Source organism: Eptatretus burgeri, chromosome 3, assembly GCF_056783735.1.
Source record: "Eptatretus burgeri isolate ZD-2024b chromosome 3, Ebu_testis_v1, whole genome shotgun sequence".
NCBI lineage: Eukaryota > Metazoa > Chordata > Myxini > Myxiniformes > Myxinidae > Eptatretus > Eptatretus burgeri.
The window spans coordinates 2,188,389-2,215,399 of NC_140963.1; the positions used below are offsets into that span (position 1 = coordinate 2,188,389).

At 42.0% G+C, this 27,011-nt stretch overlaps 1 protein-coding gene across 1 annotated transcript in view; it reads right to left on the reverse strand.

Moving 5' to 3' along the window:
* The window catches only part of LOC147029292 (nck-associated protein 1-like), a 241,226-nt gene that overhangs the window by 122,362 nt on the left and 91,853 nt on the right, over positions 1–27,011 (reverse strand). Inside the window, exons 7-10 of the mRNA XM_085872236.1 lie at positions 14,598–14,735; positions 13,316–13,364; positions 6,521–6,677; positions 6,015–6,071 (exon numbers count right to left, since the gene is read on the reverse strand). Coding sequence (XP_085728362.1) covers positions 6,015–6,071; positions 6,521–6,677; positions 13,316–13,364; positions 14,598–14,735 — 401 coding nt within the window. The remainder of the gene's footprint in view (positions 1–6,014; positions 6,072–6,520; positions 6,678–13,315; positions 13,365–14,597; positions 14,736–27,011) is intronic.

Here is a 27,011-nt window from a genome sequence, read left to right on the forward strand (position 1 = left end):
ACAAATATGTCGAGGATGTAAAATTGAATAAAGATAAATATAACGATTGGATAAAAACAATTATGGTGAATATTATGAGTTCTTCAATTTCCTTCAGTGGAAGGGCTTTTAGTATATCTGGAAGAACATCAATTGAAGTAGCTCTAACAAAAGTTTCTCCTCTCCTTCTGGCAATATATTCAAAACTAGAAAAAGCAATGAAACAAGAAAAAGTATCAAAAAAGGAAAACCTTATGGATGAAGCTTCAAAAAGAAAAGATAAGACCATCTGCAATATGCAAGGATAATTTTTTTTTTTTTCAACAACCCCAAAGATGTAAATCTTGATGAAATAAAGGATGTTAATATATCAGGTGAAATGGCATTTCGTTCAGTCGTAGTTAAGGACCATTTAAAAATTACCTTTAATGTAAAAGAATGTCGTCGTTGAATCTGTTAATGAAAAAAGTATATGGATATAGATGGTAATGTTTTTTCGACTAATTAAATGAGTCATGATTCAAGTGAAGATTTTGAAGATTATGAGAGTGATGATAGTATCTCTGTTGGAACAGAAGACAGTTATGATGCCGAGAGTTTGTGTTCAAACGATAGTTATGAAAGTAGTTTTATAGATTGTGAAAGCACCAATGAAAGTACTGAAGATGATACCGAGGATGAATTTTGTTTGAAGTAAAGTTTTACTTTATAAATATGAATAGCATACTATATCTTGAGCCTCTTGAATTACGTGATTCTTCATATAATATGAAGAGAAAACTTCAAGCTGCAAGTTTGACAGGTCGAGTGGCAGCAAGAAAGCCATTGCTAAGATGACAAAATAAGAAAAAGAGGCTTGCCTGGGCCATGAAGCACCACCAGTGAACTACTGAAAACTGATTGAAGGTCTTATGGACTGATGAATCAAAATTTGAAATCTTCGGTTCACCACGTAGTGTTTTTGTACGCCGTCGCATAGGTAAAAGGATGGTTCCTCAGTGTGTGATACCAACTGTCAAACATGGAGGAGGAAGCGTGATGATCTGGGAATCTTTTGCTCGATCCAGAGTCGGCAACTTGCACCCTGAACCAAATGGGCTACCACAGCATTTTGCAGCGCCATGCAATACCCTCTGGTCTACGCCTAGTTGGTCAGGGGTTCATCCTACAGCAACATAACGACTCAAAACATACCTCCAAGCTATGTCAGAACTACCTTCGAAGAAAAGAACAAGATGTTCGGCTTCAAATCATGGAATGCTCAGCACATTCTCCAGACTTGAATCCCATCGAGCTGGTTTGAGATGAACTGGACAGAAGGGTGAAAAGCAAAGCAACCTACAAGTGCAACACATTTGTGGCAACTTCTGCAACACTGTTGGGAAGAACTTTCTGAAGAATATTTGATTTCCATTGTAGAAAGAATGCCACGAGTATGTTCGGCTGTTATATCTGCAAAAGGTGCCCACTTTGATGAGTCAAAAATTTAGATTCAATTTTGTTCAACAAAACGATTCCATGATTTCTTTTTTATTTTCAATTGTTTATTTGTTCTTTGCTTTAATTTCAGAGTACATCGAAACATTAAACTGCTTAAATTTCAGTACAAATTGGAAAAATGGGGGTGTTCTAAAACTTTAGACTGGTAGTTTGTGTATATGTGTATATATATATATATATATATATATATATATATATATATATATATATATATACATACACACACACACACACACATTATACACTACCGGTAAAAAGTTTTAGAACACCCCCATTTTTCCTGAAATTTGTATACATTCATATATATATTTTTTTCATATAAATATATGTATATCTTATTCTTCTTCTTTCGGCTGCTCCCGTTAGGGGTCGCCACAGCGGATCATCCGTATGATCCGCATTGTGATTTGGCACATGTTTTACGCCAAATGCCCTTCCTGATGCAACCCTGGTCGCCTCTTACGACACAGGGATATGGTACACCTATTTTAACTGGGGTATACACCGGCCCAGTACACTGGTACTCATTTCGCCGACCTCGGAAGGATGACAGGCTGAGTCAACCCCCTGGTGTATTAATTCAGTGGCTCAACAGGGCTTGAACTCAGGACCTTTTGGATCCCAAGCCGCTGCCCTAACCACTGCGCCAACACCAGGCTATATAAATATATGTATATACATACATATCAGAAAAAAATGAACAGACATTGTCGAAGCTTTTCATCTTGCCACTTGTCAGGACACAAGCAAGAATACCGGAAGTGCAGACACAAAATGAAACTATTTTGTACTACCAAACGTTTATTCATGTATTTCAGACGTCGGTATTCAAATTCAAAGATTGCAGACCTCAACAATGTTATCAGACTTAAAGGAAAGGTATGAACCGGCATTCTATCAATTAACTTCCTCCATGATTGTTTATGTGCCAAGGTTGCTCCTACGTTTATTTCCACACATATAGACAAGGCCAAAGTTAGACGTAGTCTCACTATTGAACAAGCACTTATACGTGATGAAATACAACGAATTACCAATATGCTAATGAGTTCACGCTAGGCTCTTTGTCGTGCTTGGTCATCAGTACGTTTTTTTCCTTTCGTTTTTTTGTGCTCTCCGACATTGAGGAGTCCGTCTTCGCCCTTCGCGATGGTTTCGGTATTCCCAAAGCCAGTATCAAAAGAGAGGAGGTATTTGCCGAGTTTGAGCTATTTTATGTCCAATTATTCTGTCATATTCCCATTTCTAATGACGAATTGAATTCCTGTCGGGCACGACTGACTGATATTGCATATGCTTATAGTGGAAGCCCTAACGACACATCTGACTTTAATATGAACGTGATTATCTGGCCGCTGTTCGAGGCCTGAAGACCAACCCAGACATATATCTGTAGACCTGATAAAGGGTCCGGAGTAGTTGTGATGAATAAATGTGAAAATTTGGAAAAGATGCTTGGAGTTCTGAACAACGAGACGAAGTTCAAATGACTCGGCAATGTGGCTCATTACGACCGCACAGCTGCACTTGAACGGAAATTGCAAACGCGTTTACTGCAATTGTGCAAAAGCAAAGAACTCCCACATGAGGACATGAACAGATCCGTCAACATGGTTCACAGCGTCCTCAGATGTATGGGTTTCCCAAAATACATAAAGAAGGCATCCCACTACGTCCAATGCTATCTATGATTGGTTCTGCTCAACATAAACTCTCCAAGTGGTTGAATGAATCACTGCAACCTGTTCTCAAGGAATTCTCTGAGTATGCAACCAAAGATTCTTCAGGTTTGCTAAAACCATGCGTGAATTGGAGCGGGACCAGAATGCTGTGACCATCTGCTCCTTTGACATATCCAGCCTGTTCACGAACATTCCTCTCCAAGAAACCATCAATATATGTCCGGCATCGCTGTTTCATAGTAACCTTGAACCAACCTCTATCTCCGCAACGGTCTTTGTGGAACTCATAAACACGGTAACACGAGCAGTGGAGTTCAGCTTCAATGACAACATGTATATGCAAGTAGACGGAGTAGCGATGGGATCACCATTAGGTCCACTGCTCGCAAACATTTTTGTCGGCTTTCATGAGAAGCGTGTGTTCCATGAGATGAACATGAACATTAGACCTACGGTATACTACCAATATGTGGACGACACGTTTGCAATCTTCAATACTGCAACCACCTGCACTGACTTCCTCGGACATCTCAACGCTCTCCATCCTGCAATAAAGTTTATGGTCGCATCTCATTCTATGGACCAACGCGAGCTGCACGAAGTGCCACGAAGCAAGAGACGACAAGCCAGCTGTCAGAGAGGTGTCGCCCAGCAGAGCATCCACCCAAAACGTACTGGTGGAACAGTTGGGCAATCGTGCACGGTATTGAGAGACCGTTAGCCTCATCTCCTCTCCTCTTTCTCTTCATCAACTCCTCTTTATCAGATTGTGTGTGTGTGTGTGTGTGTGTGTGTGTGTGTGTGTGTGTGTGTGTGTGTGTGTGTGTGTGTGTGTGTGTGTGTGTGTGTGTGTGTGTGTGTGTGTGTGTGTGTGTCCTGGCACCTGTCCTCGCTCAAGTTAAGATTGTACAATAATTATATCGGGATAACTCTGCTCTGTGTGCTTTTGTAAGTTGCTTGTACATTGCCGTGCCTTTCACATTTCTTCCTCTTCCTGCTACGAACAACAATAAACTACATTCACTGTGCCACATATCCTTCCTCACCTGGCTGTAAATAAATCCCTTTTGTGGAAATGTTCCCAGCTCGTTTTTGTCTTTTCTTTCATTGATCCAGCATGGTCTGTATCCTAACCTAGCCGGTACTTTATTCCCAACGATTCATTCCTTTTAGCCGGTACGTCCTTGGCAGTGTCACTCAGCTGCATTTGATCCGGTAAGGACAAGGTGTACAGAGGGCGTGTCCCCCAGTAATTAGATCATGTGGTTATTTTTAGGTAACCGGATTAATTAGACAGAGGACCCTGAGTCACGTGGTTGAGTTATTGGCGTTCACGGTCGGTGAGCGTCCCACCGCATCACGGAATTATCTGTGTGCGACAGCCTGCAATTCCGGGGAGTCTGGTGGGCACGCGTGATAGCTTCCCCCACTGGTGGTCTTCTCACCCGACCCCAGTCCCGCAACAATATTTATATATGGCATTAAATAATGGAGGTATTTAGATAAAAACAAAATAAATAAATTTTATAAAATACTGGCGAGTCCACGCCAGTTATGAATGACCTGGACGGATGGCCAAACGGTTCTACCTTGGAGTTGAACATGTGATTCTTGGTGATTATAGCGTATTCACGGGATGGAGGGTGGAAAAGCATGTACTACACGCGTTCACCAGGACAGAGGACAAGGGTTTATACTTGAACCCACAACGAATAGACAAACACAAGGACAATCACAAGGGCTTAATGAACATAAATCAAATGTTTATCATGGAAATAAATAAAAAAATGTGATAATAAAAACATGAGGTAAACTAGAGCTAATTTTGAGATGCCTCCACACAGTTACAAAAACAGACAAGGGGAAAGATAAAATAAAAGGACATCCTTCCCTTTATTCTGGCAATTAGCTTCATGCCCAGAAGTCATCTTCTAGGAGCCTGGTTCCGTCGAACCACGTAGCCAGCGCATGGGAAGCCGCAATCAAAATGGCACCAAACCGCTCTCTGGGTGGGAAACGTACGTGGTAATTTGCGTGGGTAATCCTCCTTTGTTAAGGGGCCACAAACCTTTGTACAGTTTCTTCTCAAGAACGAATGTGCCGACCACGCTCCTCTCTTACACCAGGTCTGCTTGCAACCTTCCTCCTCGATCATATAATGGGACGATTCCTGAGGCCCTGAGATAAGGCCATGATGCGCGCTCTTCTTCTCTTCTCTCCTTAGAAACGTACAACTTTGCGACTCAGCCGAACAGTAAATATTAAATAAATAAGTTTGAATAAGGATATTACATTGCTGTGTTGACAGACTTTCTGGACACAACTTTGAGGTTGTCCATTGATGTTGAGTAATCTATTGATGTGAACCGGTGACCAGGGTTGTGGATTCACCGTTTGCAGAGGTTCTGGACTGAAAGGATCGAAACCTCGATGATAAACGATGCCCAGCTGATGATCCGGGCAGATGGGAAATCAGTAAATTGTTTATAAGTTAAGGTGATAACTTCAAATAAAATAGATCTTGTAAATACTAACCAGCACATAATATATCCATGTGTGTGTGTGTGTGTGTGTGTGTGTGTGTGTGTGTGTGTGTGTGTGTGTGTGTGTGTGTGTGTGTGTGTGTGTGTGTGTGTGTGTGTGTGTGTGTGTGTGTGTGTGTGTGTGTGTGTGTAGTTATAAGTCTGGCTTCCTTATTGGCACTATGGTGCAGTAATTGGTATTTATTTTGATTACCATATCAATATATTCATACCAATTGTAACTTTACAAACACTAGTTGACTCTTGACACCATTGTGGAATAGAAACTATCATAGAAAACATATTTAAACGGGGGTGTAGTAATACTCACGCCATCAAGGTGGCTTGCTCCTTTGATTCCCGTATATCTGCCACGCGCTTGTTGTAGCTGCACAACAAACACGCACACGATGCTCGAACATATTAACATCCATATCCCCACATCAATAACCCCGTAATTCCCTCATGTTATAGTCATCCATCTAAACAATGCAACTTCTCCCATTTCCTTCCTCCAACCCAACAAACCACAATCTGCAATTTTTGAAAATAGATTTTTTTTTTACTGTCTGCACACAACCCAATTGGAAGAAAAATCTATCTTGTTGTTTTCATGATGAAGGAAGAGGAGGAAATACAAAAAAATGATGAGCAACTCTTTATTCAGGTCACTCACATATGCGTTAGCTTATATGATATCTGTGCGATATACAAGTGATACGCCAGTAAGAAAAACAAAATGTCTGGAATTTGAATTGATGGCTCAAAATCACATTAACACTGCTCGGCAGTCTGAATTGTTAGTGTTAATATAAAGTCATATCATTGTGCACTCACCCTTTGAAGTTGGTGAAAATTTCCTCTGTGACCTTGTGTGATAAAAAGTTCTCATCACGAAAGAGAGTGACACAAAAACTGCTCGTCAAAGCCATTTTCCAGAGGCACAAAGCATTTTGGTCAGAGTTGAGGCTTCCGTGGCACAACAGAAAACCAACTGTGGGGGAAATACACACACAATACAATACAATACAATACAATACAACTATGGCAGCAAAAAAACCTTTTAAATTATCAATTAAAATAAAATTAAATCAATTAAATATGTCATTAAAAAATAAATCAAAATAAAATAAAATTAAATCAATCAATTAAAATAAAATTAAATTAAAATAAGATATCAATTAAAATAAAAACTCTGAATTGTGTTGCTTTACAATTAAAATTGGGAATATTCTTATCACACAAGGGCAACAAGGAGCCGTTACTGAAGAACCCCACCTTTCGGGTGGTGCAAGGAATAGATCTGTTATGTCATATCAAAGCTAAATATTGTGTACACAAGCCAAGTCACCGAGATGGTTTCCATGGCAACATAATTCAGCCAATCACAGCTGGGATCTAATTAGGGTGAGATAATGCAATGAGGAATGGATATCTGCAATTTGAAAGCTACACGTTCAGCGGTTATTGAAATATCACACACACAAAAGTACATGGACAGATGATAGGTCAGTCAGCCGGTCAGACAGAGCTCGTTTCAATGTCCCGTCTCCGACCTTATCGGAGGGTGGGAGACAACAAGCCTTCATCGACCGATTATTACAAGGGACAAAATGCAGTCGAGTCAAGCCACAAGGAACACTCATCATTAAAACAAAACTTTTGTTCTGACAAAAGGCATGTTTGGTGGACAATCCTGTTTTAACAACCAAGTTTAATCTTGAAATACAGAACAGTGAAATGTAGATTTAAAAACAAATAAAATTAATCAACATAATCCGTTGAGCCATTGCAGAAGCATGACATAAAACTCCCCAATATGACCAGTTCATCAAGGCCAATTACGGTCAAACAGGAACTTCGTCAGAACGTTCAAGGTGAAACGTATAATTTTTTTCATTATATTTTTGGCCAATTCCAGTGGCTCATGCATATATAACGACATGGGGCTATCTCTTTTGTGAGAGTGAGGAGAAGGGAATGGGGTTGAATAGCAAAGCGTCCATTAAACAGAGCATGTGTGCTTGTTATAAAGAGACTGTAACAAGAATAATGGGCAACGCAGCCCGTGTCGATGCCAGACAGCAAGGCCAAACAACACACTAGTTTTGTGTCAGTACAGTCAACCCCCCAATATCGTGGGTTCTACTATAGCAGGTTTCGACCTATCGCGGACAACCTTCCGTGGTCCGATTACATTATCGCGAGATTTCGTTTCGACCAACCGTGGTTTTTGAGCCGAAATGAGTCATCGTTTGCGTCCCGTGCGTGAACGATTCCCTCCCATTACGAGCCTTGGGGAGTTTCTTGCGCACCGTTTTTAATGAGCTCAAATGTGAAGTGATGGACAAAGTTCATCGTAACAAAAGGCAGAGAAAGGTTATGACGGGCAAAGAGGAGATGAGAAAAGTGCGGCATCTGTACAGGCCACCATTACGGGGTCGATGATTACAGGTTGAACATTCCCCATTGCACTCTTCCTCATTCCCAAACCTTCATTGTCCTTCAAACCTAATTCCCAAACGTTGATTTTCCAACTCCGTATTCGAACCTTATTGAAAAAATGTTTAATTTCCGATACCCGATTCTCAAACACACATTCTCACACGCAGCTCATGGAACAAATTGAGGTGAAGGGATTTGTATTGGAACAGGTTTTTAACATCGACGAAAAGAGATTATTCTGAAAGACGACGTCATCTCGTACCTTGGTCCCCAAGCAGGGAAGATCGTGGTTCAAGGTAAGGTGATTTAAGGATCGTGTTACCTTTCTCTGTTGTGGAATGTGGCAATGCTGCAGGCACCATCGTAAAACTAATATGCTGCTTTTCTGAAGCTGAATCACCTTCCCCACTCACCTTCACCCCCCTCCCCAATCCAACAGGATCATCCCAAACTCGGTCCTGTGTTTCCTATTTAAGGCAGAGTGCAGTGCGAGTGCGTAATATGTTTATCATCAACCACCAAGCTGTTGTCATAAATTTAAAAGGTAAACGTCATGTGTCTGTTTAATTTACACGATATTTATTTCAATGTTAACATGACATACACACACACACACACACACACACACACACACACACACACACACACACACACACACACACACACACACACACACACACACACACACACACACACACACACACACACACACACACACACACACACACACACACACACACACACACACACACACACACACACGTTTATTTCAATAGTAATGTTTATTTATGGCTTCCGTCGATCTTCCTCGATATCTTCTCGAAGTCCCGGAACCGAATCCCCCGCTTTCCCATTGGTCCTTGGTTTCCAGGATCGCAGTTTCAACTATCACGGCATTTTCCAGGAAACATAACCCCCGTGATATTTGAGAGTTTCCTTTATCATATGACTTGATTTACTCAAATACATCTTACAAATTATTTTAGGAAAGTGAAGGTTTTGCAAAGCTCCACATTTAGACCAAGGGAATGAAAGTCCTAGAATACCGTCCACCGCCCGCATGCTTCAAAAGCTGCCGCAATAATTTTCATTATTTCAAAAAATTTCATTATTTGCAAAAAAAATAAACCCTTGACTCGAGTTGATCATCATTCTTCATATAAATCACCAAAAACGGTGTTTTTGTTAACTATAGTCTCTCCCCTTCTTGGCGGCAAGCCAAGAAACTCCGAATCTGTACGAAGTTTGAAGTTCCGAAGTGATCGACCAATCACAGCGCACCTATGACGTCATCACATCTCGGCTTTCCATCATGGCGGTGTCAATTTTCTTCTCGAATCGAGAAAAATAGGAGTCAACAAGGTGAGAATTTAGTATAAGAACATGCATTTTTTAACGAAATTGTTTTGAGCAGTCACGTCTGTCTGAACAAGTTGTGCGCATGCACAGTCTTTCTGGCGGTTTCGTACTTGGCGTTGCTAGGCAACGACACATGCTGAGAATTTTTGCCTCTGCATACCAGGGTTCCCCTTGAACTTTGAATTGAGTATTGAAAATCCAGTCCATCTAAAGAAAACGCAACTCCAATAAATTCTTGCAGATGTGGAATACACATGTGGTCTCCTGTTTGGTATGTTCAGTGAACCATTGTTAAAACACTAGATTTGAGTGATGTAGAATCATGTATATCAGGTTCTTCTAAACTATGATTGTGCCATCTCAGCCAAGCATTCTTTGGTCAAGTGCTTTTGGGACTCCATGTGTTCTTGTCTTCACTGATCAGTTTTCAATCTTCCTTTTCAGATGATATCACCCTGCCAAAGGGGTTGGAGGTATTTATCAAAGACCATGATTGTGGCGACCATATCGAGAAACTCTACTACACATGTGGATTTGAGCCCATCTGCATATTCTGTGGTGTAGAAGTGGAAGGAGTTGACGATCTGGATGAATTTTACCCTCAGTGCAATGACTGCACTGAGGAGCCAGTCAGGAAGCGTTTATAAGAAGTGTTGAACGTTCATGTCGAACCTGACATCTGTACAAGACTGGATCTCAATTTTTTAATGTTGTAAATGCAAGCTAAAGTTCGATACACATGTTTTATATTTCAGTATGTGTACTGTTGTATCTATAAATACTAAGGATTTACACTGTACTGAAATATAAAACTGTGAATAGACCTTTCTTGCATAGAAATGGCGGATTTTTGTACTTTTTCTGAAATAATGAATAATGAAAAAAAGCCTCATGTATTTTTCATTTCATAAGGATGGTATTCTAGGACTTTCATTCCCTTGGCCTTAAGGCAAGCTTCGGAAAGAAGCTCAACTGCTTCTCACATTCATTTTTTTACAAAAGTCAATCTATCCACTGTTCAATTCACAAGGTGGTTATGACACAGGAGGGGAGCACTTAACCATAATACCTGTGCTGTATACACACCGCAATAAATTAATGTATAACCGACTTATCTTCTGTACAGTCACGGATCGAGTAGAGGGGTAAAATGGGGCAGAGGTTAGAATAGTTATTTCATATCCTCGGTGATGGAATGGTTATTATTCTTATTTCATATGCCGCCTGTGGCTGCTGGTTGTATCATTGCTGGGAGCGCGGCCATGCCGCTGATATGCCCCAGTTTCCAGCAAGTTGGTATTAATTTTGCCAACTCCAAAAGGATGACAGGCTGAGACAACCCACCTGATATTATTTAATAGCATGACAGTGGCTCAAGCTCAAGACCCTAAAATCTTTGGCTAGCCACCTTAACCATTAAGCCAACACCAGGCTTGTGTAATGGTTAAAATGTCCACTTTGAGTCTTCGAGATTGGCGGTTTGAATCCTGGCAAGTCATACCAAGTAATTTTTCTTTTTTTCATACTTAGTCGAGGCTCAAGGAAGAGCAAGTGCACTAAACTGATCAGGACGCAACAGGATAAACGGAACAGTCGAGAAAGGGGGGAAAAAAAAACAACAGCAGAGATGAAGGCCAAGGTGGAAGGAGACTCGGACAAGCAATGGGTGTGGGGAGGAATGAGGGGCATGAAAGGATGCATATGGTGGACAAGATGGATACAAAATGAAACTGAGGGAAAACTGGAAATTTGGAAGGAGGAGTGAATGGGGTGGGGTTAAACGAGGGTTAAAAAAGAAAATGATCTGAGATGGTAGTGAGCAGCTATTTGGAATACCTAGAAAGAAGAACGAGATTTAAGAGAATGTGGAAGTTGGTTCCACGGACAGGAAAAAAGAAGAAGAAGAAGAAGAAGAAGAATAAGAGATGAGTGGAGGTGAGCAATCATCCTGGACTGATGTCTTTTCACCAGAAGAGAGTTGATGGTGGACCGCGTGTGCCCTGCAAAAACCTTTTTAACCCTTACCCACTGGGCGGCGCAACGGTAGTCAAAGACCGCACACCCTCAGAATACTACCATGTTTTTACCATCAACTTGATCTAACTTAACATCTACATCCTATGCCGCATGTCCTCTTGCCTTAAGCACCCAGCAAATAAACCTGACCTGTCCTTATTTGTTTTTACCTTTCAATCTTTCCCTTTACCATTTTGCTTCCCATGCTGGTCAATCTACCTATATAAAACACAATGTGTATTTGTGTGTTCATGTATTTGTCTGTCCCCCTTCATAAGGATGATTTAAGTAGGGTTTTAAAGGCCAATATTTTAACAACACTGTGTATTCACTACAGTCTATTTTTCAAGTATAAAAAAACCTCAAAAAACATTTTTCATAAAAGAGTAATTACGTCTCTTCCATTGGAATTGTATACGGCGACTTGCAACTGGGCATCAACAGTGGTGCACATGAAACTTTAAAAGATAATAAATAGAAGGCATAGGGAGGTGAAATTCGCTGCCCATGATGTGCAATGTGCGCAGAGTAAAACGAGTGTTCATTTAATTCCGTACGATGTCAAATAAAGAAGATATAAGCACACCTGATGCTAGGCCGAGGCTTCAGATTTCAGCATGCTCATGAGGCTGTACCGTCGAAATGAAACGTCCCAGAATATGAAGAAAATATGATCACATTTGTTCATGTAGTGTTTTAAAATTATGCTTCATGCTATGAAACATCATATCTTCCAGTCTCCTTGAATATTTCAAATAAAATAATTCCAACCCGTCCATTTTGACGAGCTTTTATACTAGTAGGCTTATAATTAGTGATCACCATTGGATATTATTCCATCATTTGGTTTTTCTTCTTGCATGTTGATAAAATATTTGCTTGCAATTACGATGGTGATATTCCTTCACTCGAATGGTACAAGCATACTCTCAATCGAACCATTTGACGGATCAATTTCATGGGGTTCTATAAGATAATCAGGGGAAAGCCCGTCAAAAAATGACGGGGCCAAGAGCATCCCCCCACCACCCAATCACCACCATCACAGCAAAGTTGTTAAATAATGTAACTCACAGGCTTGTGGATTTACTTTTGATTCATAAAGAAAAGTATGATTATTTTAAAAATACATTTATTATCAGTGACAATGGAATTTTAAATGACTGAGTATAAGATGACTCACCCATATATATATTTTTACTGAAAATAAAATTACTAACATCTCACCTCGAGCGATATAGTTGTGAAAACAACCAGAATGGTCATGCACTCAACCCAAATTCAGATGCGTGTAGTAAAAAATTTGGACGGAATAAATTCACCTTTCCTGAGTGGAAACAAAATGGCGACTGACATGAACACTGATAATGTGCGATTTCCCTTTCAGTGACAAATGCGACATCACTTCCGTGAATGTGAGGTCATTTCCTCCGTGACAGAAATAAATACACAGGGCTTTTATACATTTGGAGGACAGATGAGCCAGCTGAGCTGGCATTTAAAAGAGCTCGACCCTTCAGTGTTACAAATTGCCACCCAGAGCTGCCTGAAACTTTATTTCTTCCAAACCAATGAATTGACCAATATCAAACCAATGAATCCCAAAAAGTTGGGAATGAGTTGACACAACATTAAAAAAAAAAAAACATTATAACTGGATGAGATAATGGATAACCACTTGGTAAAGCACAACAACTTCAAGTCAATGCTCATGATAATATTGCCAGCATGCAGGAAACTTCATGTGGATAGTCATGTTATCTTCACAAGTAGTTGTGCCCAATGTAAAAATAGTACAACAAACATACTTACATATTATCCACCTGTCCATCGTGTCCAGGGAAAGATATTCACATGGCATCTGGAGAACACACATTCACAAGAATGTCAAAACACCTGTAATCAAACTTCCTGCAGATCGTAACCGAGTGGTGAAGGCAAGCGTGCCCCAGAGGCCGTGGATTCAAATCCAGCTGAAGTAAGCAGTATTCTCGACTTCTGGAGCTTTGACTTGTCTCAAAAAAAATTCCCATGGCACCAGCTTGTTGGTTAAGGATTTCCAAGGAAGGGGTTCTCGACCTGCCCTACCAGGTTTGGCCCCCATGGTGATGCCAGACTACATTTTGTGGTCGATTCTTAATGCCTTTAGAGCAACTTGGAATGGGCACTAAAATGCAACCTGCTAAAGGGAAAACAAACAAATAATGCCATATATATATATATATATATATATATATATATATATATATATATATATATATATATATATCTCATACATGAATATGCTGAAAATGTGCAGCTCAGGAATCATCAAATGAGAGAGAAAGCACACTGAGCAGTAGAAGGAAAAAAAAAAACTTTCATTGGGCCTGACATTTCAGGAGCTGTCTTGCTATTGTGGGAGGAAATAATTATATTAATGTACTCTCAATTATAATTGTTGCTGGTGCTTTATAAATTTAATTTTTATGCAGTGAGTCAAATTGGATGTCAGTGATGCTTCCCTTTAGCCAAGAGTCTTTTGACCGAAATGTTGATAAAAGGAATGTCTTGATATGGAACAAAGTGACCTGGTTGATAACACCAACTTTTGCCGTGATTACATCATTCGCTTTTCACCGACAAGACACGTAGTGCATTTTGAATTATTTTGCCTATATGCTTATCAGCCCTCTCTGCTCCCTTCAAAGTATATAAATGCCAGAAAATGACATCTTAGTTTAGTGCAAATCATTGTGGATGTATACCATCTCAGTGGGTTGTACTCCTTGGTACCAAGTTAAAATAAAATTATCTGATGTAATGTACTTTCCGTTGTGGACAGTGAATTAATTGTGGCTTTCATTTGAGTAACAGGATTTTACATCGAGTCGGTTAAAACGTAAACTACAAAAATTCTACAACACTATATATAAATAACCCCAAAAATTTATAAATATATACATATATATATAGACATAAAATAGCATACATATATAGTCAAGCTATATATAAATATTGGGAGCTGTCTAGCTATATTATATACAGTATATCCCTTACAAAATAAACAGTGATATTTACACAGCATGCTGTTAACAAGGCACACGGGCCTCACCGTGTCTGACTGTGCTGGGTTGATCATGCCTGCGGGGGCACTTATGAGACTAAGAAGCTGTGCTGTGCGCCACTGCTCAGCACCAAGGTTCCTCCTGGGATAAACAGCACTTAGGGACAGGAGTGCTTCTGTAATGGACTGTTGAGAAGAGACAGCTATTATTGTCAGTCATTCATTTGGACGTTTAGTGAAACAATGCAGGTTTAGCTTGATGGACAGTGTTGAGAAATATATGAGCAAAAACACATTAAAATGTGAAAAAAAGACATCAACATATATCTGAATTGTTCATTGTTGTAGAACTATGTACTAAAAGCTGCTAATCGGCGCACCACCACCACCACCAAAACACACACACACACACACACACACACACACACACACACACACACACACACACACACACACACACACACACACACACACACACACACACACACACACACACACACACACAACCCCAATGCATCGAATAGTTCTACAAAGCATCCAAATATGTTTTTAACAAATAGCATGATTGAATGTTTTCGTGTACAGTAAATAAACTTCAACAAACTTTATTACCTCTACCACCAAAGGTGTATGAAGGTAATCTTTTCACCCATTTGTTACTTTCAAAATCAAAGATTTTCATGTATAATGGTTGGTCTGGTCTGTTATTCCGGCTTTCTGTCTGTGTGTATGTAAATCACCTACAGGTCACATTTTCACTCTGATCTTAATTAAAACTTAACCACGTCGTAGAGGTAGTCACAAGCAAGAAGTCCATTGTTTTTGAGGTTTCAGCCAACATCACAGCATTGCATAAAAAGGTGCAAAAACGGATCCTCTTAATGACAGCCAAAATAGCTTACAATCATCAGCAAGGTCAAGGAATCCATTATCACAGTTGACAAAAAAAAATCATTACTTTTCTTCAACAACGTTATCTCAGATAATATATTTGGATTCAGACCTGGACATGCTACTTCTATTCTCCCAACTAGGAATGGAGGCTTCAACATCAGACATGAGATCAGGGCCGTCTCTCTGGACATATTTATAGCTTTTGATACAGTCTGGTATATGATATATGATATATGATACGATCCTGTCTTACTCTCCAAATTGTCTGCCTCTGGAATCCAACAACAACACCACTCTTGGATTACTGAGTTTCTCAACTCTCGCAGTCAACTTGTGACTTTCAATGGAACACTTTCTTCTCCTCTACTTATCAAGACTGCAGTGCACAAGGCAGTGTTCTAGGCCCCATGTTATTCCTTATCTTCATCGACGATCTCACTGACCCTTTGGAAAATCCTCTTTATCTCTTTGCTGATAACTCCACTCGCTTACATAACATCTCTCATCCTTCTGACAGACAGGCAGCAGCCTCTTCCCTCTCCTAAGACATTGACAAAATCACAATCTGGTCAAACACTTGGAATATATCTTTTAATCCTGAGAAATGCCACATACTCATCCTCTCCCTCTCTGAAAGGACCGTGCCACAAACCCTCCCATATACTTTCTTAGCAACCCTACTGTTGGCGTTTCCCCTTTGCTCCTCTGCCCGACTTTTGGAGTTTCCCCTTTCTCCTGTTGTTCCCTTTATGTTGATTTTCAGACCCCTGTAGACATTTTAAGACCCTTACAGAGATCCCTATAAGCCCGTTGAAACACATAGACCCATTGGACCTTTACACCCCTTTGACAGTCACCCCTTTTGACCTGTAGACCCGTTATATTCCTTTGGACTGGGGATACCCAAACTATGGCCCACAGGCCACATTTTGACTGGCTCTCTGAATCCAGTGGACAATCATTGGAAGCGATGGTGAACACCCATTGCTGTCAAATAGGAGCAAGCAATACAGAGTGTTGAACTATGACGTGTGCTTAATTTGTTTTGGCCAATAAACAATAACCTTACAAACAAGCGAGAATGTAATAGACATTCTAAACCAACCATTGAATGTGATTCTGAACTCCCACAAGCTGTCATATAGAAACAAACAACACTAAATGTTGAACAGTGACGTGAGGCCACGATCGTGGCCAATGGTACGTTTCCGCGAGGCCATGCTCGAAGAAGGGGAAAATTTACTTCAAACATGTCGAAGAAGGGGAAAATATAAATAGATTCTGAGTGCAGGGTGTTTCACCAAGAGTGGACAAATTTTTATTTTATTTTTGTTCAGTGCAAGGAAAAAGCCATTTGTCTTATTTGCCAAGAGTCTGTGTCCATTTTCAAGGAATACAATGTTCGCCGACATTCGGAGTCTTGACACAGACAATTGCGATTGTCTGCGAGAAAAGGTGTGAAATTTAAGGCTTAAAAATGGACGATCAAGGCAGCAAAACGTCTTTTAACTGAAATCGGAGGAGAATCTGTCTTCCCTTCAAGGCCAGTTTAAACGTGGCTAAACTGATTGGGGACAGCGGGAGACCCTTTACAGATGGAGAATTTGTTAAGGAGTGCATGATTACTGTCACTGAAGAGGTGTGCCCGGAGAAGAAAAGTGCCATAAGTTCTGTAAGTCTTTCTTCAAGTACAATTACATGAAGAATCAAATAAATGGGGGATAAATTGTTGATTCAACTGCAACAAAAAAAAAATCTAAAAATTGATTTTTTTATTCTGCTTGAACTTGACGAAAGTAATGACATGGTGCAGCTTCTCATTTTCATCAGTGGAGTTGACTAATTTGGACCTCTCTGAGGAGCTTGCTGGTCTCCAAAGCCTCAAGGGTACAACGACGGGGGAGGATATGTTTGTAAAACTTTGGAGAACAATGGGAGATTTGGAATTGGACTGGGCAAAGTAAACAAATGTGACAACCGATGGTGCTCCGTGCATGATGGGTGAAGCAAAGGGACCAAAAGGCCACATCAACAGGGAAATGGATGAACACGGCCTCATATGCCCATTAAAAATCTACTACCTAATTCACCAGCAAGCATTATGCTGCAAAGTTGTGAAGTGGGATTCTGTCATGAAGGTCGTGGTGTCATGTGTAAATTCTATCCGAACAAATGGTATTTACCACAGACAGTTCCAGAAATTTATTTCTGATTTTGTCTCAGTGTATGGAGATGTGCTGTACGACACATAAATCTGATGGCTGAGTCAAGGCAGAGTTTTTAAGCGGTCTTACGAACCGATTCCTGAAATTAATACATTTCTCCAGACAAAGGGCAAAAGTGTCCCAGAGCTAGCTGAGCAATCCAGAATGGAAATGGTACCTCACCTTTTCAACCGATGGAACAGAATTTCTGAATGGCCTTAATCTACAGCTGCAAGGCAAGGGAAAACTCATACGCGAGTGACATGTATTCACATGTAAAGGCATTCAAAGTCAAACTGAGGCTGCTTGTGAGCCACATGAAGGAGGGAAACTTGGCTCATTTTCCTTCTACTCAACAGCTGTCTCACTGGGAATGGGACTCCCAGTGCTTCAGGAAAGTGTGCTGGCGCAATGGAAATGGTGTAGACCGAGTTCCAGGAGAGATATTGTGAACTATGTGACAATGCCGAAGACATTCCCCTTTTCAGAATCGTTTTGTAGCTGACGAGGATGAAGCCCTGCCTTTTTATCAGCTTCAGTTGGCCGAATTACAAGCCAGTGATGCCCTGAAAGACTCGTTCAAGTCAAACAATCTGATTTCCATACCGCTCTTCCCCATGAGACAAATCCGAACATGAACAAGAATGCTCATAAAATTTCCACCATCTTTGGCAGCACCTATACATATATATGTGAGTAAACCTTCTCATTCATGAAATTACTGAAATCTCAGATGAGATCAAGAATACTGATGAACATTTATACCATTCATTGTGTCCACCAAGGAGCCTAACATTGAAACCGAAACAAGCCCACATAGTGCTGTAGAATGGTAGAAGTATTGTGCACTTTTGATGAAAAGCATGAAACTTTGCACAGTTGTAGTGATTTACCTACTGGACAATATTAGATATGGGGCCAACTGAATTTTTTCCAAAATGGCGGTCATTTTCAAAATGGCGGTCATTTTCAAAATGGCTGCCGCCATGGGCGAAATTACCGATACAACCATATAAATGAATATATTTCCTATGATTGGTTGGAAAATTGACCAGAAATGTGAAATGTCACTAACTTTTACCTTACGTTTCACATGTTCTTCATTTCTTAACCAAGACGGCTTTCAAATTCAAGATGGCTGCGACATGATAAAATGGTGACAAACATATGAAACTGTAATGTGGTAATTGTACCATGCATCACAGTTAACGTTCTTCCAGTTAATCTGTGTATATCGCACGCATTCATCCATTCATTCATCCTTCATTTTCTTCTTTCAGATCAGTATCTCCATATCACAGTGCACATGCTGTTGTTAGTTGTAGAAGCTGTGGTGGTGGTGTAGTAATCAAAATACCAACAATGGCTAAATCCTTCAAGATTTTAGACCCCAGACAACGTCCAGAAACTCCTTCAACATCTGAATCATCATCGCCGATAGATTGGACAAAATGCATTTTGTGTCAAGAGACATCAAAAGAACCACTGCGATGCCCAGCTGATTCAGAGGACTGATATTGACATTGGTACACTTTATGATAATCTTGCAGGTAATTTGATAAGATTCAAAGAGCTTCAGAGTCTTCCAGATAATATAAACTTATCAAGGTTAGACAATGGAACAGGAGTTGCTTCAACTCTAAAGTCTAATGCAGCTAAATGGCACAAAAAATGCAAGGATAAGTAAAATACCAAACTTCAACAGGAAGAAAACAGGAAAAGAGATGAGTGTGAAACCAACAGTGACTCGCCAAAAAAGAAAGTCACTTGCTTCAGCAGTGGTGGTGCAGCCAGAACATCGCAAGACACTTGCTTCTTTTGTGGTGAAAAATCAGATAAACTCCATAAGGCATCGACAGAGAAATTCGACAGAAATGTTCGGCGATGTGCAGAAATTGTGTGAGACCATATTATGTTAGTTGCCAAACTGAGCACTGGAGATATGATGTCCCAAGATGCAATGTACCACAGCAATTGCTTAAAAACACTCTACAAGAGAGCAGAGTCAGTGAATTGCTCTGACAGTGGAGAAAGTTCTTCTGATAAACAACTGCACGGCATTCTCCTGGCGGAGCTGCTTTTGTATATTCAAGACTGTCATGCAGAAAGCATGGAGAATGACGTAGCACCGGTGTTCAAACTAGCAGATTTAAATCAGATGTAAACTTCAAGACGAAATGACCTGGGAGCAGACACACCAACTCGAGAACACTCGACCAGACTGAAAGAACGAATATTAGCCAACATACCAGACTTACAAGCCCACAAGCAAGGCAGGAACGTTCTTCTTGCTTTTCAGGATGACATCGGACTGGCACTAAAGAGGGCATTTGGAAGTGACTGGCTATCGTGTTGGCAAAGGCAGTTGAAATCGTTCGTAAGGACATTCTGAAGCTTGAAAAGTCTGTATTTATGGGGAAATTCTCCAAGGAGTGTCAGCACCAATCAGTTTCTAAGTCTCTGACGACCCTCGTTGGGATGATAATGGGTGGATCAAACATAGTGCAGCAATCAAGCAATGCCACTGATACCCAGGCGATACCAACTGTCACTGACTGGGGATGGTTTAAAGGGGCCTCACAGTTGTGGGAACCTCTGTGGACAACCCTGCCTGAAGCATCCAAATCATGCAAAGAACTTCTTACGTGCGGCTGCAAAGTGGAAAGAGGATGCCTGCACCAGTGCAAGTGTGTGAAGGCAGAGATGGCATGGACAACATATTGCAAGTGTCACGGAGACTGTGAGCGTCAATAATATGATTAAGCAATATTAAGCATCATTTTGTGCCGAGAGGTAGATTGCTGTTTCTATATATAACTTACAATGTACTGCTAAAATCCATTGCTGAATCTTGTTGCTATGCGATGACTTACATCTATTATTATAACAAGATGAATGTGCACCATATTGATAGACATTTCTCTTGAAAAACAAATCACAGTAAAGCCCATCCCTACATGTGATAGTAATAAAATAATTATAATTTGAAGAAAACCTGATATGACTTCATTAAGGATACATTAGCTTTTTCAGTTATCCACTTAACAGTTGGGGAGATCCACCTCTCTAGAAATGGAGGTAAAAACGGTTATTTTTGTCCAATTACTTTGTATTTACACATGATAATATTCCAAAACTTAAAGATGCATTGCGTAGATGAAAGTTACGTCATAAGAACGTTTTGCCAACTGCAGAACTAATGTGCTTTATTATATGAAGGGAGAGTTTGCATTCCCCTTTTATTATGCAAATGAGAGGCAACAATTTGGTTTAACGATGTAATTTGGTTGAAATATACGAGGCAATATGCGACTCAAAGCATGGAAAGAATATATCAAGTAGCGTGAATGTTATTCAGCAAAAACGACCTTTTTTACCTCCTTTTCAGAAAGGTGGATCTCCTCAACTGCTTAAGCATGGTGGCCATCTTGGATTTCTGTGCCATTTTTTAAATTGTTGCATTGTTGAAATATGCAAACATCAGTATAGAAACCAACTATGCAATATCACGGTTAAAAAGCATGAAAAATATGAAATTAGTACATTTGAATATTATAAACAAGTCAGAAAGCAGTTTTTTACTCAGTGGTGGCCATTTTGAATTTGGTGGCCATCTTTGAAAGAAACTGAAATGGCCCCATATCCAGAAATGTTCAGTACATTAAAAGCTACATCTGTGCCAATTTTCATGCTTTTCACCCAAAATGCACAATTGGTCTGTTATGTGGCACCATTCTGCAGCACTAACAGTTCAGACTAATGAAGAAGCTGTCACTCACCATGCAAAGGTAAGCTAATTGTTCTTGTGAAAATGGGAACAAAAACGAGAAATTCCACTTTATAACTGTCGGCAATGTTGACCGAGTACAAAGATGTCCCACTTTGATGCAACCCCAGCGACACCTGATCCACAACATCCTCTTTATCAAATCAAATTCAGAACGGGTAGTCAATCACATCTTTAAAATTTCACATTATTCAGACAAGGTTGTTTTTTCCCGAATGTGGCTGCAAGACCATGTGACCAACGATGTTGAAATTTTCAACCAAAATTGCCCATGCCGACCCCATCATAGTAAAAAAAGATATATCTCTGAAACTGCTCAACCTTTCTGTGCGATACCTTTAATATGATCCACTACCCTTGGTGCAAATATTTTGATAATGATGACATCATCAGTGCAGGTGGTGTGGCAGCCACATTAGTTTCAAGGGTAATATTAAAAAATTATTCCTCTGAAACACATTAACCTATCGATGAAAGACTTTGCAGTGATGATATAATAGCCTTACTGTACATGAGTTAATAAGAAATTATTGCATCAGTGACATGGTTTGGCAGCCACATTGGTTTCAAGGAAAATATTTTTTAAATTATATCTCGAAAATCGCTGCAGCGATCGATGTGAAACCTTGCAGTTATGATCCACTACCTTTGCTCCATCTAATGTAATGTTTCACATCAACCTGTGAAGCCGTTTCGGAGAAGAAGGTTTTCAAAGGATTGGTTTTCAAACTTTTATGGCTGCCAAACCACCTGACTGATGACATCACAAATTTATAATCTGCCTCAGATTGGGTTGACGATCACATGTGTCAACTTTCATTTTGATTGGATAAGATTTGTTTTTCTATCCAACATGGGTGCCAAACCACATCACCTCTTACATCATCTTTACCACACGATATGCAGCAATGCTGTTGGATGGTATTTTGAAAGATTTGCTTCGATAGGACAAGCAATTCCAGAGAAAACATTATTTAATATTTTCCTGAAATCCAATATGGCTGCCAAACCATCTATCTTCTATCTATATATTAATACTGAAGGACCAATTTTGTCAGGTCAGGTTCGATCTGTGACCTGCTACAGGTACCATGTAAACCTGTACTAACCTGTTCCATGGTCGGGTTGTCGGCGACTAAACCGTCTCCCCCACCAGGTTTTCTGGTGAGGAGGGTGTTTGGATATGGACACCCAGCAGGATTAAAAACAAAACCTGTCAAAGGGCGGAGGAGCTCCTTGTGAGCCAACGGCCATCCATATCTAGTGCCCAACTGTGTCTGCGGACGTCCTCCTGCAGTTGGGTTACTTCTTATTAGGAGGTTGGTGGCAGGATTTGCACTTCAGCCACCGTAAAACCCTTCATTCCGCAAAACGCAAAAACGCAAAAAAATCTGAAAACCCACTCCGTGGGAGTACCTCCTGTGCAGCTTCCCTTCGCAGGGCAGCTCACCGGATGATGGGATTGGGGCAAAGCCTTCGGGACCCCCAATCTTTGATAGGAGGGAAACCACGGGGTAACATCCCTGGGTCAGATTGCGGGAGAGTGTGTCGGAGTGGTGCTGAGGTGTCGTCCACCAGACGGCGGTCTCCTTGGGTTAACCTGAGGCGGTCCCTTCGGGTGGGTGCCTGGAATGTCCTATCCCTAAGAGAGGATGATCACCTGTCTCTGTTATCATCTGAGCTCAAGCGTTTGGACATCGGGATTGCAGCTCTCTCTGAGGTTCGGAGACCGGATTGCGGCGAGATAATGGTGGGTGGTTACACCTACTATTGGTCTGGTCGCTCTGATGGTTACCATACCCAAGGAGTTGCTGTAGCTGTGTCCAATAAGCTGACCCCAATGATAATTGAGGTAACACCGGTCAACGAGCGTATTATGAGATTAAGGATTCGTCACTCCTTAGGTGTCATTTCCCTGGTCTCTATTTATGCTCCGACTGAGGCGAGTGATCTCACCGTGAAGGACACATTCTACGCCACACTCGAGTCTGTGGTTGATCAGTGCCCCAGACGAGATACACTTCTAGTCTTGGGGGATTTCAATGCATCGACTGGAACTGATAGGGATGGTTATGAGGTGTGTGTTGGTCCCCATGGGTCAGGAACTATGAACCAGAATAGCACTAAGTTCCTTGACTTTGCAAGAAGTCATGGACTTAGGGTGGCTGGTTCATGGTTTCAGCGCCCGCAAGCTCATCGCTGGACTTGGTATTCCAACGCTGGCGGTGTGGCAAAGGAGATTGACCATGTCCTCATTGACGGTCGTTGGAGGATGATCCAGAACTGCAGGGTCTACCGGAGTGCTCAGTTCCTCAATACTGACCACAGGCTTGTTGTAGCAACTCTAAAGCTGCACCTTAAATCCTGGAGAATGGTACCATCCCAGCCTAGGCTGGATGTTGCCAAGCTCAGGGATGAGAGAGTAGCTGAGGAGTTTGCGAACAGGCTGAGTGGACACTTGGGGGGTCTGGTTGCTTTGGGGGGTCCTGAAGAGTTGTGGAGCACCTTCAAGACCACCGTCCTTGATGTTGCCGGTGGATGCCTTGGAGTTCACCGCAGGGCAAAGAAGAATTTTGTCTCTCAAGGGACACTGGATACCATTGACCAGAGTCGCAGGGCCAGGCTGAATGGCAGAGCTGAGCTGTTCAGGGAGCTGAGGCGTAAAACTGTACGTGCACTGAGGGTGGACAAGGAGGCCTATGTGCGAGGAATCTGTGAGGGGTAGAGCATCACCTGTGGACAGGTGATTCTCGTCCCGCTTACAGGGGAATTCGCGCATTACGTTCATCCAAGCCCATCCCTCGGAGCACTGCAGTTCGAGCAGAGAGTGGTAGGCTCTTGACAGAGGAGTCTGAAGTGAAGGCCCGCTGGGCCGGTTACTTTGAGCGGTTGTACCAGGCTGATCCCCCAGCTGTCGAGTTGGACGTCAAGGGTGTTACAATCCCTGTTGCTGACCCTCGAATCAACTGTGGTCCACCATCGCTTGTGGAAACACGGGCTGCGGTGAACCAGTTGAAACGGGGCAAAGCTCCAGGGATCTGTGGCATCCATGCTGAACTTCTCAAGGCTGGTGGAAATGCTGCACTCGCGTCGTTGCATGCAGTTTTGTGCTCTGCCTGGAACACAGGCATCATCCCAACTGACTGGAAGAGGGGCCTTGTTGTCCCTCTCTGGAAAGGGAAGGGTGATCGCCAAGACTGCAACAACTACCGAGGGGTGACGCTGCTCTCAGTGCCGGGCAAGGTCTTTGCTCGGATAATTCTTGATAGGGTTCGCCACCATCTGCTTGAGCACCAGCGTCCAGAGCAGTCAGGCTTTACACCAAAGAGGTCAACGATTGACCGTATCCTTGCTCTTCGTGTCCTCACTGAACGCAGACGAGAGTTTCGGCAGGGGCTGCTTGCAGCCTATGTTGATCTCTGTAAAGCGTTCGATTCAGTGAATCGGGATGTCCTCTGGAGGATTCTTGGTCTTCGTGGGGTGCCACCGAAACTGATCGATCTGATGTCTGAACTCTACTCTGGTACTGAGAGTGCTGTGAAGTGTCGTGGTACCGCCTCTGACTTATTTCCAGTTGTTACTGGAGTTCGTCAGGGATGTGTACTTGCCCCCACACTTTTCAGCACTTGTATGGACTGGATTTTTGGGAGGATGTCGGAGAGATCAAGTTGCGGTGCATCGTTTGGCAATGTCAAGATCTCGGACCTTGATTTTGCAGATGATGCAGTCATCTTTGCGGAGACTTTAGACATCCTCTTGGGGGCCCTCGAGGTGCTGAATGAGGAGTCGGAGCCGTTGGGATTACGGATTTCTTGGGTCAAAACAAAGATCCAGGCTTTCGGTGACATCTTGGATGCTGCTGTCCTGTCTGTGTCTGTTTGTGGTGAGGATGTTGAGGTCGTGGATAGATTCACTTACCTTGGCAGTGATATTCATGTCTCCGCAGGTTGTGAGCCGGAGGTCAATAGACGTCTGGGTCGGGCCTGGGGAGTCATGGATTCACTGGATCATGGGGTGTGGCGCTGCCGGTACCTGTGCGGGAGGACGAAAGTCCGAGTCTTCAGGTCCTTGGTACTTCCAGTCTTGCTCTATGGGTGCGAGACTTGGACTTTGACCAAGGATCTGAGACGGAGACTTAATTCCTTTGGTACCAGGTCTCTTCGGAGAATCCTTGGCTATCGCTGGTCGGATTTTGTGTCCAACGAGCGGTTGCTGAGAGAGACTCGGATGAGATTTGTTACCTGCATAGTCCGTGAGCGTCAGCTGCGGCTGTCTGGACATGTGGCTCGTTTTCCTGACGCTGATCCTGCTCACCAGATTCTCTCAGCGAGGGAGTCTCATGAGTGGAGGAGGCCAGTGGGCCGACCACGTGCCTCATGGTTGCAGCAGGTTGACCATCATCTCAAGGAGATGGGGATGGGCCTGGCATCTGCCTGGGGGATGGCCAGACGGAGGCCCCTGGAGTACCGGCGGAAAGTGGACGCAGCGACGCGCTGTTCTGGCACATGCTCCCATACCTGACCTGACCTGACCAATTTTGTGCTCCTCCGAGCGGTTAAAATGTGCTCCTCCGATACACACACACATATATATATATATATATATATATATATATATATATATATATATATATATATATATATATATATATATATATATATATATATATACAGTAAAAGCTCGTTACTATGCCACCTCGCTTCTATGCCACTCTCGCTATTATACCACTTTTGCTCGGTCCCGACAAAATTCAATACAAAATAAATTTACTATGCCACCCCCTAATCTCGCTACCATGCCACTACTGTGTGACTGTTAAAAGGCACGAGTCGTGAAAAAGTCTGTATTACGCAGTGCTCGATTATCACACTCACGTCCAAAGGCGAAGCGACGAATTACAGTCCAGCTGCGCACAACATAACTCAATACGTACGCGCATAGTCAGACTGTGTCAAAACACGCGATTCTTCTCCCCGATGCCAGCCACAACAAGCCAATCACAACACGCACAACGAGACACAAAAAAGCGCGAGCACACACACAGACACGCAGGCACACGTACAACAGTGACATCATTTTTTTTCAAATTCAGCCCATAATGTCAGCTCAGAAACGCAAGTGAACCGACTTTACGCTGAAGGAGAAGAAGGAGATCATCGATGCCGCGAAGAAGGAGCTGAATCAGTCCAAGTTGGCCAGGGAGATTAGCAAGAAATGGAGCGTCAAAGTTAAGAGAACCACCGTGAAGGGCATTCTCAGCAAGAAGGATGCAATCGAGGCTGCAATCAAAGCTGGATTTCCATCGAAGCGCATGAAGTTGACGCAGGCTCATGACCCGAAGCTTGATGAGGGAGTGCTCATGTGGCTGAAGCAATCAAGAGGACAGAATGTGCCTGTCAGCGGCGATCTGATCAAGGAGAAGGCGATGAAACTGGCCGAGCTGATGCACATCCCAGACTTCATGGCGAGCGATGGTTGGTTGGGCAATTTCAAGAAGCGCCACGGCATCACGTTCAAGACAGTGCAGGGCGAAGCTGGAGCGGTGAATTCGCAATCCCTTCTTGAGTGGCAACAACA